This window comes from Schistocerca nitens, chromosome 5, assembly GCF_023898315.1.
Source record: "Schistocerca nitens isolate TAMUIC-IGC-003100 chromosome 5, iqSchNite1.1, whole genome shotgun sequence".
Lineage (NCBI taxonomy): Eukaryota > Metazoa > Arthropoda > Insecta > Orthoptera > Acrididae > Schistocerca > Schistocerca nitens.
Genome location: NC_064618.1, coordinates 334,874,245 through 334,890,030, shown reverse-complemented (window position 1 = coordinate 334,890,030; position 15,786 = coordinate 334,874,245). Strand labels below are relative to the sequence as shown.

Sequence of the window (15,786 nt, the reverse complement as noted above, 5' to 3'; positions counted from 1 at the left end):
GGATGGTTATAATTAAAGTACTGCTATTGGCGGAAGTGTAATTTGTTCAGCTATTGTCGTATGGCAGCGAATATTGGTAGATACGCTAATTCGTGAATGCGGAACAGATTTACGCCGAAAAACAAATCAGTTCCAGTTGGAGCCACCAGGTGCAAATCTGACACTATACACAGTTTGTATGACGGTATCCACGCTGTCATTTGACACGCCATAACGTGACTGAACAATATGGCTATCGAGAAGAGAAGCCGCGGGCTGTTAGTGAAATTTATTACTGTGAACGGCAGCATTTACAATGCTGCACTCAGAGAGTATCGCCGATTGAATGACCTGATGAGGGTCCCGGTGTCATTAACGGGTTTAAAGAAGATGATTTGAAATTCGATAAGACGGGCGCGCTTGGTGTGGTACCCGGGAGAGGAAGCCGTCCTATCCCGGTGGAAGTTACTGACGGGCTTGTCGTTCCTGTAGCTGACGATGCATCACGTGCACCTGGTAGGGGTCTATTTTACACTGGTACCCGCACAGTGAAGGAACTGAAACCTCAAGATTCGCAGCAACGTCCTGAATTTGCTCTTCGGTTTCTGGCACGGGTCTACGTTGATGACACGTGGCTGGGCAATATTCTATGGACTGATGAGGTACATTCTACACTACAGGGTGTAGTGAATACACAGAACTGCCCAATTTGCTGTACTGTTATACCACGTGTTGTACATGACGAACCATCGCACTCCCCCTATGTGACTGTGTGGTGTGGATTCGCAACCACCACTTTTCTCGGTCGTTCGTCTTTAAAGAGAACACATCCAGAGAGCCTCTCAGGTGTATCGCGACATCTGCACGTTATCGAGACTTTTACGTGTACAGCATCTTACAGGGTTATTACAAATGATTGAAGCGATTTCACAGCTCTACAATAACTTTATTATTTGAGATATTTTCACAATGCATTGCACACACATACAAAAACTCAAAAAGTTTTTTTAGGCATTCACAAATGTTCGATATGTGCCCCTTTAGTGATTCGGCAGACATCAAGCCGATAATCAAGTTCCTCCCACACTCGGCGCAGCATGTCCCCATCAATGAGTTCGAAAGCATCGTTGATGCGAGCTCGCAGTTCTGGCACGTTTCTTGGTAGAGGAGGTTTAAACACTGAATCTTTTACATAACCCCACAGAAAGAAATCGCATGGGGTTAAGTCGGGAGAGCGTGGAGGCCATGACATGAATTGCTGATCATGATCTCCACCACGACCGATCCATCGGTTTTCCAATCTCCTGTTTAAGAAATGCCGAACATCATGGTGGAAGTGCGGTGGAGCACCATCCTGTTGAAAGATGAAGTCGGCGCTGTCGGTCTCCAGTTGTGGCATGAGCCAATTTTCCAGCATGTCCAGATACACGTGTCCTGTAAGGTTTTTTTCGCAGAAGAAAAAGGGGCCGTAAACTTTAAACCGTGAGATTGCACAAAACACGTTAACTTTTAGTGAATTGCGAATTTGCTGCACGAATGCGTGAGGATTCTCTACCGCCCATATTCGCACATTGTGTCTGTCCACTTCACCATTAAGAAAAAATGTTGCTTCATCACTGAAAACAAGTTTCGCACTTAACGCATTCTCTTCCATGAGCTGTTGCAACCGCGCCGAAAATTCAAAGCGTTTGACTTTGTCATCGGGTGTCAGGGCTTGTAGCAATTGTAAACGGTAAGGCTTCTGCTTTAGCCCTTTCCGTAAGATTTTCCAAACCGTCGGCTGTGGTACGTTTAGCTCCCTGCTTGCTTTATTGGTCGACTTCCGCGGGCTACGCGTGAAACTTGCCCGCACGCGTTCAACCGTTTCTTCTCTCACTGCAGGCCGACCCGTTGATTTCCCCTTACAGAGGCACCCAGAAGCTTTAAACTGCGCATACCATCGCCGAATGGAGTTAGCAGTTGGTGGATCTTTGTTGAACTTCGTCCTGAAGTGTCGTTGCACTGTTATGACTGACTGATGTGAGTGCATTTCAAGCACGACATACGCTTTCTCGGCTCCTGTCGCCATTTTGTCTCACTGCGCTCTCGAGCGCTCTGGCGGCAGAAACCTGAAGTGCGGCTTCAGCCGAACAAAACTTTATGAGTTTTTCTACGTATCTGTAGTGTGTCGTGACCATATGTCAATGAATGGAGCTACAGTGAATTTATGAAATCGCTTCAATCATTTGTAATAGCCCTGTATTTCTGCTTTGCAAGAGCGCAACTGTGTTGAAACCTCCGTTTTAATGTAAGATCTGCTTAACGCCAACTTCCAAGAACGTAGGCCATTATCTGCAGAGGTTTTTAAGACGCATGACCTGCAACATCAACTGATCTAAATCCATGTGACACCTGGCTTTGGGGTCTAAAAGAATGCGTTCATTTTCTACCTGACCTGAAGGACAGGACACAGGTTCACGTTCTTCAGATTGCATCGGAATTGCTGTGAGCAATTGTTGATAAAGTTGTTTCACGGGTGCAGCGTCTAGTCGACGTTTCCGGTTCTAGTAATAAACAAATTGTGTAAGCGGCGCTTAATAATCAAATCAACATTATGTCTTTCCCGCCTTTCTGCCCATGTCCAGTTCCTAATCCGTTACATACGGAAACATTACTTTACGTTGTAGTTACCTGACAAGATCATTCAGTGCAGGAGGAGATCCGTAATTTTGTACTGTAGTCTTCTTTTGAAAACCAATTTATGTATGAAGACCGCCATGTTAACGCAGTTTCTGGATCACCAGTTTCGGCAATATGTATTGCCATCTTCAGGGCTATTAAGTCGATTAGTGGTAGTTATATCATATAATGAGGCCTATACAACATGCATAAAAAAAGTCGAGGCATTAGAATGACACCTGGCACACGTGGCATGTCACTGTAATACCTCTACTTTTGTATGCATATTGTATAGCGCTTACGTTACAGAGTCGTTAACCATTGTATGAAGTGACTACATCTGTCTGGCCTTATGGATCTGAGGGTAACAATACATATAACCGAAACTAGTAACCCAGTAATTGTGGTAACAAAGCGATCGTGTCAAATGATTTGGTTTTAAAAAGAAGACTACAGTACATTTCTCTATGTCTTTCTTGAACTGACAACGACAGATTTATATCTGCTGGCCAAAGTTGGGAATAATTTTTTTCCGTCGTAAACCTATCCCACTTTAACGCATCAGAACACCTACCAAGGTTCGCTGTCATACCACAATTATAGCCCACACGGGATCTTTGTGAGTCGCTGCACTTTAATAATAACCACCCAGTATTCAGAAATTTCATAAATGCAACACTCGTGACAACTTTTACTGTCATGTTGAAATCTTCTACATAAAAATGAAAAAACACATTACTTTCCGAATATGAACTTTAAGCTGTCTGTTAATTTGACAACGCTAAACATAAAATATAATCTATTTGCCCAGCAAAAGAAGTCGTATAATGCAAGGCGATTTAATATTTGGGTAGATGTGGGAATAGCATAGGAGTTTCTGGCCTGGTCTCGATACCATAATCGCTGCTGCATTTGACTGTAAGGCACGATTACTTCTTCGTGACCGATCATTCACAACTTCTACTGACTTTTTTAAAATATACGAAGTTAATCAACAACTTACTTACTTACACTGTATGTGCGGAAATATAGTAAAAGCGTTAAAAATATCGTGGTCACACTAATGTTAAAGGGACACGTGAACATCAGACGGAGAGAAATATAATTCTGATATGTCTTTTACAGTGATGAAAGACATGTAGATGAGCTTACATGTATGTGAGCCTCGGAATTATAATACTTGTGGCTTTCCTTACAACACTATACTCATTAAGTGACAGTAATAAAATACAAAGCAGGAAACATTATAAGAAGGTAAAAATATGATACCTAATACCCACAGCACGTTAGAAATCTATTAGTTTGCATATAGACCTTCCGTTCTGCAGTGTGATGGTGAATCTCTCCCAAGTTGCTCTTCCCAAATGTAGTGAAGGGCGGCAAGTACTGGTCTTAATTACTCCCATTTCCTGTTTAGAGTCACACATAAGTCTGAAATTCCTTGTATTTACAGTGTTCTGTTACAAGTAGCACTAGTCACAAATTATTTTATGTGTATTCCAGGTCGTTTTCGTTTACGAGCTTGCTTCGCGGAACTGGGACAATTTGCAACTTTCGTCGTACGCTGAAGAGGTCGGGGGGAGATCTAATGTGGTAGTATCGTTTGAATTGAAGAGACATAACTTGATACAGATAGCAGCTTTCGTCGCTCCAGCATTTGGTATGTACAATACATACAGTTAATTTGGCTTTCTCATTGAAGCTACTTGAGGAAACATGTTTTGATGTGTTGCGTAGTTAACTAGGATTCCGCATATTTTGTAATTTTTGTAATTTATAGGATCAAAACGTTCATTCCTACATATGTTGGATAAAAACAACTTCATAATGAAAACAGAGGAGGGCATGGAGTGTCCAAACGAGCAAAATTTTCCAGATAAGCTACAGAAGCGAAACGTACCATTGTGCTGGTACGGCCACGCAGAGACGTGAGCTGCTGTGGGTATGCTCTACTGCCCCTTCCTTACTGGCCTTATTAGAACAAAGCCCACGGCCCTGCCGCAGTGGTAACACTGGGTCCGTCAAATCACCAAAATTAAGCACGGTCAGCTTGGCTAACATGTGGACCGGTCACCGTCCGGGTCTGCTGAGCCTTTGTAAGGCCGAGTGAGGACCAACTTGACTGACAAATAACGGCACCTGTCACAGATCCTGACAACAGCCGGGAGAGCGGTGTGCGGACCACATGCCCCTGCGTATCCACATATGGTGACGCCAGCGGCCTGAAGATGTCATGGCGGCCGGTCGGAATCCTTTAGGCCATCGAAGTCTGTTCAGATGGAGTTTGTTTTCTGTTAGAACAAAAATTCGTTAATGGTATCGTTGCATTAGCAAAATTAAAATATGTGGCCATTAGATTTGATTATTAACAAAATTTCACCTTCGGTACCATATGGCGACTGTCTTATTTCAGTTCTGTTTCAGCAGTGCAGCTCTAACGCAACAAATTATTGTTATTGCGGTACTTCTAGCGTACGTGATTTAACAGTCAATCGTTTCCTAGTAAACATCACGGAAACATCGTATCGCACGTAATGAGACATGGATAGGAATGTGGACCTCGCCTGGGATTTTGACTGTTTAGCGGACACCATTAACTTCAACTAATGTAATCAGCAACTGCTTTCTTTAACATAGCAGGGAATAACTGGGACACGCTAGTTAAAAATCTCAAAATTCCACGCTCTCATTGTCGATTGGCTGTTGTTTTATGACTTTAGCTCCACAGTGGTGCATTTCTGACCTATGGTTGTCGGGATACTTTTGGTGGATTCGACGTACCCTACCTATTTTTGCCGTTATTACCAAGCCGTTTCTCCCCTATCTGTGTTGGAGATTTTGGCAGTCTTCTTGTACTGATCCCAACTCGAAGAAAATCTGTAGTAGAATCTGTAGCTTACTCTTTGTCTCTCTGGTGTTCAAGCGTGCTCCCTACTGAGGAGACTGTGTTAACGTAAGTTCATAATTATCAGTGATAGCGTCGATGCGAAATACAGTGTTGTGTCAAGATTTAGTTATGGCGTCATTAACGTAAACGACTACAAGACAGTCTACATCTAAAAGGGAAAATATTATCTGCCAAGCGCCAGTTTTCTAAAATTGAATCTGGCTCATAATGTCAAGAGTTGTTTGAAGAGTATTTTTGACAGATGGCACATGACAATAGCATCTAAGATAACGAATGAGTTTAATTCACACCTTCAGCAACATATACCACCGAAATAATGCGAACTAAATGCGACAATCTTTAATGGCGTAGTAGCAGCATCAAAATTATTTTTTACACCACACAATACCTTTACAAGACTGGTGCTGAGAGCATATGAATGGTGTACTCCATGACAGAAAGTATTACCTGGACGAGTGACTCATTGTTTACGAGGTATGACTATAAAACAACGGGACTGATGTTGTCACAGAGTGAGTACACATACGCCAAAGATGAAAGACCAATAGCTGTGAGGCATGACGCATTCTCAGTCGAATGCGCCATCTCTGGTGTCTATCGACAAATCATTGTGGCCATAGCCTTTGTTTGTGTATGAGGTATTATTTTGTTTCTCCGGAAAAATGGTAAGTGTAAAAAATGGAGCACGTTTCACATGAGACTTGGAAAAACTGCTACTAGAACCTATTGTTTATTAACAGAAATGTATGGTGAGTTTCTGATTAGTTGTAGCGTTCGCCGGATGGCTTAGAAGACTTTGAAAATGACTCAAGCCTGCGACGCCCTTCAACATCAAGAACGGACGAAATTATGGAGAAAGTAGGTAATGTGATTTGATCTGACCGTCGGTCGATTATTCGATTTATTGCTGAAGCTTTATAAATTGATAAAGAATCATAATAGAAAATTTTACATAACAAATTTATCATAAGGAACGTATTTGCGTAACTGGTGCCGAAAATTCTCACGATCGAACAAAAAGCAGCACGTGAAAATGTTTGTCGGCGATTTGAACACCACTGAAAATGATCCTGATTTCATGAAAAGATTGACAGCACATGAGTAGTTTTGGTTTTTCACTTTTTTCACTTATGATCCAGAAACTAAGATCTAATCCATGCACTGGAAGAGCCCAGTCTCACTGAGGGGGAAAAAAGTTCAGTTGAGCAAATCAAGATTGAAAGCGTTGACGACTGTTATTTCCGTAGTCATAATATCTTTTATCCTCACAGAGTTCCTGTATTCAAACTATAAATCATCATTACTACGATGCGATACTTGGTCAATCCCGCGACAAAATAAGAAAAAATAACCCGAGTCGGGAAAAACAAGTAAGCGGTTCTGCATCAAGACAACGCACCAGCTCCTAGCGCGTTGTCTTTTAAGAGGTGTATAGCAAAATGGCTCTGGGCACTATGGGACTTAACATCTGAGGTCATCAGTCCCCTAGAGCTTAGAACTACTTAAACTTAACTAACCTAAGGACATTACACACATCCATGCCCCAGGCAGGATTCGAACCTGCGACCGTAGCGCCTAGACCCGCTCGGCCACTCCGGCCGGCAGCTTTATAGCGATGTACAGCATACCAGTGCTAGGCCACCGACCCTGTTCGACTGACCTAGCACCATGTGACTTTATCTGTTCCTCAAGATCAAGTCTGCATTGAAAGGAACAAGATTACAGTGCGCTGAAACAGTGAAAGATAAAGCGCCAGCTGCCAACAAGGAGCTCACAGACGAACACGTCCAGCACTGTTTTCATCGTTGGACAATTGGCGTAGAGCGTTGTAGAGGTATAAGACGGGAGTATGTTGAGGGTGACAATAATGAAATGTTCACAGCCGTTGTCTCGCTATTTTACGTTATTCCCAAGGAAAGTATGTGTTGGCCGTTGTAGAAAGCCACTGATAATTACGAATAGGACTCAGTGATCAGGTACTTCTCCATGCCACATCTTGATCTTACTATACTTGTCGGGTGAGCAGCCATGATTATCGCATGATTCTGGGACGAGGTTGGGGTGACTACTTCGCTGCGGAAGGCGAAATAGTCTTGATACTTCACGACAAACGGCTCTGAGTACACTTAACAATAATAACTGTGCCAAAATGGGGGGGGGGGGGGGGGGGGTAGAGTGTGTGTTTGTGCGGGGGGGGGGGGTTGCTTCCTCTGCTTCTTCGATGGCTACTCTCAGAAATTCTGGACCTCTTCAGCCAATGTTACCAATATTATTAACTGCGTTTCCCAGTTAAAGACCAGCTCACTGAGATAATAATGATCCAGTTCAAATTTCTGGAATTTGTCATGGTATACTAGGGGCGTCCAATAAGTAACACGACACCTTTTCTTTTCTGAAAGCAGGTTGGTTTTATACTCGATTCCAATATACCATACTATCACCCACTCTTTTCGCTAAAGAATTCTATTTTTCAATGTAATTTCTGTTCAATGCGGCGTCCTTACGCCACCTTACTGGGAGTTGGTGGACAACTCTACTGGTAGCTGTCGGAGCCAACGTCTTGCTGCATAAATAGCCACCCAACCACGTACTGGTTCCCGTGGAGTGCACTCTCCAATTGGGCCAAAGATGGAAGTCGGAAGGTGTGAGATCCGGGCTCTAGGTGGATGAGGAATAACGACCAAATGTGCTAATTTTAATTTTAATGATCAACGGCCTCAGTTGCACCGTTTACCTAGAATTTACCTACGTTTCAGTCGGGATAACCCACCCTTCTTCAGAATAACAGTAGCTAGCGTTTGTCCATAATGGACATCGTCAAGCTAAGACTACAAATCCATAAATTATCGTCAAACTATAGAACTTATCTGGAATTGCCTCGGCCCCACTTCGCGACCGTGATGCGACAGCCAAGAATGCTGTACAGGAACTCAAGAAATTTGGGTTATCCTGACTGAAACCTAGGTAAATTCTATGTAAACGGTGCAACTGAGGCTGTTGATTATTAAAATTAAAATTAATATTTACACAGTTGCTAACAGTGCCGCGAAATATTGAAGATATTAAAGTTTTGTGCTTTTTTCCTGGGTTCGCAGGCTTGCTTGAGGCCTTGCGTTATCATGTAGAAGAAGTTCGTTTCCATTTTTGTGGCAAGGAACACACTAAAATCGTTTCTTCAATCTCCTGAGGGGAAGACAATACACTTCAGAGCTGATCGTTGCACCATGAGAGAGGACATCAGACAAACCACCTCTTTATATCCAGAGAACACCGTTGCATTACTTTACCGGCCGGGGGTGCAGCTTTAAAAAGTTTCTTCGGAGGAGAGGTGGTGTAGTGTCACTCCATCGATTGCTGTTTTGCATCCGGTTCAAAGTGATTAACCAATGCATCATCGCCTGTGACGATGTTCGACAAAAAATTGTCACTATCAGCGCAAGCAATTCTGTGCAGATGGTCCGTCGTTGCTTCTTGTGGCCTCCTGTTATGCGGCGAGGAACCCAGCGGTACACACCTTTGACTGTCCCAACTGTTGCAAGAGTGAGTCAGCGCTACCAAGAGAGACGTCCAGTTATGCAGTGAGCTGTATGTTTGTGATCCGTCGATCACCGGAAATCATGGAATGCATTCACAGCTGTGAATATCGACTAACATCAGCCCTATAATGGAATAACGACACTAAACGTTTGTGCCGGACCGGCACTCGAACCCCGATTTCTCGCTTACAGCGAGCGGTCACCTCATAATTTTTTTTCTTTAAGGGAACCTTACCGGTGCCCAAAGGGAGGTGTGGGAGCAATGTGGGCAGAGGCGCAACCCGAGGCCTGGCCACCACGTCCCGTTCCCACCCTCGAGGAACCAAACATAGCATAGGGAACGTGGAGTAGGAGTACAATAACATCGTTTAGTTATTTATTTTTCTTTTCTTTCCTTTATTTACTTATTTTTCTCATTACTACCACCGAGAATATCAGGAAACCAGAGTCACGCGAGGAGGAGGGCGTAGCAAGACGTCAGACTAAGATGAACGTTTCGATTACTAGTGAACATATCGGTTCTAAGTGTGTAAGAGGCGAGGATCAACTCTTCTTGACAGCAACACCCCAGCTCTGGCTTAGGTTTAGGAAGACACTGCATTAGAGAAAGATTGTATTTTGGATTGAGGACTACTGCACAATGGCATTCATTAAGGAACTGCCAAAAGTCAGGGATATTTTTGTCGCCATCGGCCAACAACTAGTGTGCTGCGTGTCCACAAATTCGATTCATAGGGCTCATCTTTGATTGCGGGAAGTATGCCGTGTCCGGAAAGAAGAGCAGTTGAGTAGGTATCAGATGACACCTCTCACCGATCTGCAAACCAGGCGGTGCTCGTCGGGGTGTCCATAACATCACAGTCGACACACAGCGGGGTGTCTGAGAGGTGAATCCTGTGAAGGCGTGACCGGCATACGTGCTTCCCATTGACAGTAAAGTACCATGCCGACAGGACGTCAGTGTCAAAATAAGGAGCGCACACCGATCGCCAAACGGCACGCCAGTCGACGTGGGGAAGCTTCCCCTCAATCACATTCGGTGACCTGTGCTGCTGAAGGAAACCATAGATCGCCTTCGTGGATGCCAATCGCGCCGGAAGAATTACAGTACGGACGTAGTTCAGTTCAACGAAAATGTGGTGGAAGTAAAAGAAGGACGGCGAGACTTCTGAAAGTTGGATGGGTGTTCAGAGAGAGTTTGGTGCAAGGGCACGTAGCACTACGGCGCCACAACGTCATTTGAGAGCCAATGAAAAGGGCTACCGCTCTCTCAGACACATGATACATACCTAAACCGCCCTTGCACCGCCGGGCAGTGAGGGTTTCATACCTTATCTTGAATAGCAAACCGTGGCGAATGAAACGGACCCAATGCCACTAGCATGGGGCGGGCCATGGATTGTGGAATAGAAGGTGTCTGCGCCACGTGGGGGGATACGTGACGCCAAGCACACATTTACGTATAGTGTGCATTGCAGAAAATCGAGCGCTCGAAAACGGTGATCTAAGAGCCCAGCTCGTAGTTTGGAAAGTAGACGTCGGTAGTTGAGGCCAATTGCGAAATCGACTCCGAGAGATCGAACAGTATCAGCTACACGCTAAGGAGCAGCACTGTCCGCTGGAAGTCCCGCACCTATAGCCAGACATTACACCGAGAGACATCCCAGAGAGGCGGTGACAGAGGTAGCATAGCAACGGTTCCATGGCGATTGCATACAGCGGTGATTAGAGCGGGCAACCTTAACGCACTGATCGACAGATCGAGATAGGAGTAAGACGACCACTGTAGGGTACACGAAAAGTAGTTCCATGAAGGAGACGATAGTATCAGGGTAGCCCATATTGCAGAGCACCCCCTCCAGGAAGTCGCGACCGACGCAATCGAACGCCTGGCTGAAGTCAAGAGCTACCAGGCATACGACGAGCGTGAGCAAGAGCGATTATGTCCCGATAGCGGCAGAGGGCAGTGCGGATGTTGTTGGTACCTCCCAAACAAGTTTGATTTGGGGAAACCTCGTACCGAGCTGTCCGTTTAAGCCGCGCAGCGGGGTAGCCACGCGGTCTGAGGGCGGCTAGTCACGGTCCGTGCGGCGCCCCCCGTCGGAGGTTCGAGTCCTTCCTCGGGCATGGGTGTGTGTGTTGTTCATAGCTTAAGTTAATTTAAGTTAGGTTAAGTAGTGTGTAGGCTTCGAGACCGATAACCACAGCAGTTTGCTCCTACAGGGTGTTTCAAAAATGGCCGGTATATTTGAAACGGCAATAAAAACTAAACGAGCAGCGATAGAAATACACCGTTTGTTGCAATATGCTTGGGACAACAGTACATTTTCAGGCGGACAAACTTTCGAAATTACAGTAGTTACAATTTTCAACAACAGATGGCGCTGCATGTGATGTGAAAGATATAGATGACAACGCAGTCTGTGGGTGCGCCATTCTGTACGTCGTCTTTCTGCTGTAAGCGTGTGCTGTTCACAACGTGCAAGTGTGCTGTGGACAACATGGTTTATTCCTTAGAACAGAGGATTTTTCCGGTGTTGGAATTCCACCGCTTAGAACACAGTGTTGTTGCAACAAGACGACGTTTTCAACGGAGGTTTAATATTACCAAAGGACCGAAAAGCGATACAATAAATGATCTGTTTGCAAAATTTCAACGGACTGGGAACGTGACGGATGAACGTGCTGGAAAGGTAGGGCGACCGCGTACGGCAACCACAGAGGGCAACGCGCAGCTAGTGCAGCATGTGATCCAACAGCGGCCTCGGGTTTCCGTTCGCCGTGTTGCAGCTGCGGTCCAAATGACGCCAACGTCCACGTATCGTCTCATGCGCCAGAGTTTACACCTCTATCCATACAAAATTCAAACGCGGCAACCCCTCAGCGCCGCTACCATTGCTGCACGAGAGACATTCGCTAACGATATAGTGCACAGGATTGATGACGGAGATATGCATGTGGGCAGCATTTGGTTTACTGACGAAGCTTATTTTTACCTGACAGAACTGGCGCATATGGGGAACCGAAAAGCCCCATGTTGCAGTCCCATCGTCCCTGCATCCTCAAAAAGTACTGGTCTGGGCCGCCATTTCTTCCAAAGGAATCATTGGCCCATTTTTCAGATCCGACATTCTTCGTGAATTTGTGGCGGTACAAACTGCCTTAGACGACACTGCAAACACCTCGTGGTTTATGCAAGATGGTGCCCGGCCACATCGCACGGCCGACGTCTTTAATTTCCTGAATGAATATTTCGATGATCGTGTGATTGCTTTGGGCTATCCGAAACATACAGGAGGCTGCGTGGATTGGCCTCCCTATTCGCCAGACATGAACCCCTGTGACTTCTTTCTGTGGGGACACTTGGAAGACCAGGTGTACCGCCAGAATCCAGAAACAATTGAACAGCTGAAGCAGTACATCTCATCTGCATGTGAAGCCATTCCGCCAGACACGTTGTCAAAGGTTTCGGGTAATTTCATTCAGAGACTACGCCATATTATTGCTACGCATGGTGGATATGTGGAAAATATCGTACTATAGAGTTTCCCAGACCGCAGCACCAACTGTTGTTGACAATTGTACGTACTGTAATTTCGAAAGTTTGTCTGCCTGAAAATGTACTGTTGTCCCAAGCATATTGCAACAAACGGTGTATTTCTATCGCTGCTCGTTTAGTTTGTATTGCCGTTTCAAATATACCGGTCATTTTTGAAACACCCTGTATAAGACCTTATCACAAATTTTCAGCTTAAGCCGCCTAGTCAACAGCCGGGTAAGGATGTTTGTATCGCTGTTGAGTAACGTCTAGGGGCTGTAATTGCATATCCGTGAGGTACTGCGAGGCTTGTGGGTGGGAATGAGGAAACCATTGAGGAAACAGTCTGAACTCGGCATGAAAGGTGACATAAGTTCCTGACAAATTTCCGTCCACACTGGCGCCAGATGGGGACGAAATGTCAGGGAAATCTCCAATGGGGGGCTGTCAGGGCCAGGCGACCTGTTCGTAGAACACGCCTGGACAGCGTCATGGAATGGTTCAAATGGCTCTGAGCACTATGGGACTTAACATCTGAGGTCGTCAGTCCCCTAGAACTTAGAACTACTTAAATCTAACTAACCTAAGAACATCACACACATCCATGCCTGAGGCAGGATTCGAACCTGCGGCCGTAGCGGTATCGCGGTTCCAGACTGAAGCACCTAGAACCGCTCGGCCACACCTGCCGGCTTGACATTAATAAACAGATCCATCGTCGCATCCACGGCAACCCAGCCAAACGAGAGTATGGAGACCGCCGCAGCGTCGGTAGGGCGGTGAAGTTGTTCAGAGTACAGCGTAACATAGTGTGCATGGAGGGCAGACCCGACGTCCCATTGGGTATCAAAACGCAGCACACCATGTCGTAAGAATATTAATCAAAATCCTCCGACGTTGGCGTCGTTCCGCTACGATGTGATACATAGATGGACACTATTGCACTAACTCATCGCACGTGCGCGCCCTGACCATAGCTCCTTCAAGATGGCAACGAGAGAGGGACGTGAACTGTGCCTTGGCACGAGTCGCTATCGTCTGGCGCTCTGGCGAATGCAGCATCATACTACACTCCTGGAGAGGGGTGAAATAGAATTGCTCAGTCCGTCGCCGCCACGCCACAACCCCCCTTCCGTAACCAGTAAAGGCCTTGCGGAGGACAGACTTTGCAGAGAGCACCCACCGTGACATGGCAGTCTAACAGGCATCACGGCGTCGACGACAAGGCGCCCACGTGGTCTCGATGACCTGCCGGAAGTCTGGAGAAGTAAGGTGGATTGTGTTCAGTTTCCATGGTCCATGGCGGAGTCACACCCTTTGCGGGAGAGACCGATGGCGCAGGTATACGCGTCATGGTCAGAGAACTCAGCGGGCCAGACTTCAGCACCCTGCACCCCACTGACAATATCACGGGAGATGTAAACACGATCGAGTCGGCTGGAAGAATGGCTAGTGAAATGTGTAAACCCCGGACGATCGCCATGAACATGCTCCCAAGAATTCACGAGGCTGAGGTGCTGGAGAATTGTCGCTAGCGCCGTGCATGAAGAGTTACGTGGCAGATGGTATTTGGGTGCCTGGGTGCAATTGATATGCCCCCCCCTCCCCTCCCCACGATCAATGCATCCTGCCGACCCAGGAAGAGAAACGTGACTGAGAAGAAGGTGGAAATTTCACAGCGGGGACCCGAATCAGATGGCGCATAGACATTGACGATCCTGATGCTACTAAACGTGAGAGCCATACCTCTGGCATCAGGGAGATAGGTAAATGCATCAGCGGGGATACGGTCACGTAAGAGGATCGCCACCCCACTACCAGTAGGGGAAGCATGAGAGACATGTGCTGTAAAACCATGGGGAGCACAGAAAGTTGTATCATGCACCTTCTGGAGGAGACCTACATCAACGTTCGCGGCGGACAGCATATCATGGAGTAAAATCAGTTTGCGGTGTACGCGAATAGTGCTGATATTGACCGTGGCTATACGATAAGTCTGGAAAGGTGCCATCGCCAGGTGGACAGGCGATGCAAACATGGGGGAAGCACGGAGAACTCCCTGTTAGGCCCCAAGGACGGGCACACCACTGTGACTGGGAGGAAGCCGACCCCACCAAGTTGGGGGGGGGGGGGGGTTCCATCGCCCTGTACACTTCCAGAATGTCCTTACTCAGCATCGACGTCGACCACCCAGGAGAAAGACGCGTCACCGAGCCATTTCAATGGAACATTATCAGAGGTGCGCACACAGGTATCGTCAGACACAGAAAGGGAGGCCCCCGCATCAGACACAGGCGGGGGAACGTCGGTGTCCGGAGATGGACGCTGACTGGAGACGGAGGCAGGGAAGGACGTCGCGTCGTCAGGTGTCATGGCGTCAGAGGACACCGAACCATCAGTAGCAGGGTCGTCATCCTGTGCACACATCCGATGGATGCAGTCATCAAAAGGGGTACGGCGTGTCTCTTCCGTTTCCTCGGCGACCGTTGCTTCCTAAGATACTGTCCCGTGTCGGATTGCGGGCGGCAATCGTCCGACATGTGACCAGACGACAGAAACGCAGAGGTAGGTACAGATCAATCATCAACAACCATTGGGTCGGGACAGACAGCTTGTGCCTGCTGACGGTCGTCGTCCATTTGTATTGTCTCCGACAGGGGTGTAGGAGAGACAGGCGAATCGTCCGTCGCTTCGTCGAGAGAAGCTAACACGGGTACAGATCGATTCAGAGGGGGAGTAGCAGGCAGCACCGCCGCAGACGTGTGAGACAGAGGTAACACAGTGCGTGCCGCAGGAGAAGCGACGTCTCCCATCGGCGTCTGAACCAGTCTACGTCGGAGACTTTCAGAACGGACATGGTCTTCCTGGCCACAACCTGAACACATGACGACAACCTTGCAGCCGGCAATAACCACGTAGGAAGGCATGTGTTTTCCGTAGTTCAATTTTTATCTGACGGACACCATAGAGGACACATTACGCACAACGTCGGTGCACAGCTCGTCATTCGCCAGCTTTATGTGCACAGTACTGAGGGTTGAAAAATGCATTCCGACAACGTCTTACAGCGGGAGACGCATTTCATTCCGTATAAAACGTTCAACTTCATACGTCTATATGTCAGATAACGGGTATACGGCCGTGGGCACAACCATCCCATCAATTTC

General features: G+C 46.6%; 1 protein-coding gene across 1 annotated transcript in view; it reads left to right on the top strand.

Annotated features, from left to right (window-relative positions):
* Positions 1 to 15,786, top strand: part of LOC126259491 (neuronal acetylcholine receptor subunit alpha-3-like) — a 157,341-nt gene that overhangs the window by 71,891 nt on the left and 69,664 nt on the right. Inside the window, exon 6 of the mRNA XM_049956331.1 lies at positions 4,141 to 4,297. Coding sequence (XP_049812288.1) covers positions 4,141 to 4,297 — 157 coding nt within the window. The remainder of the gene's footprint in view (positions 1 to 4,140; positions 4,298 to 15,786) is intronic.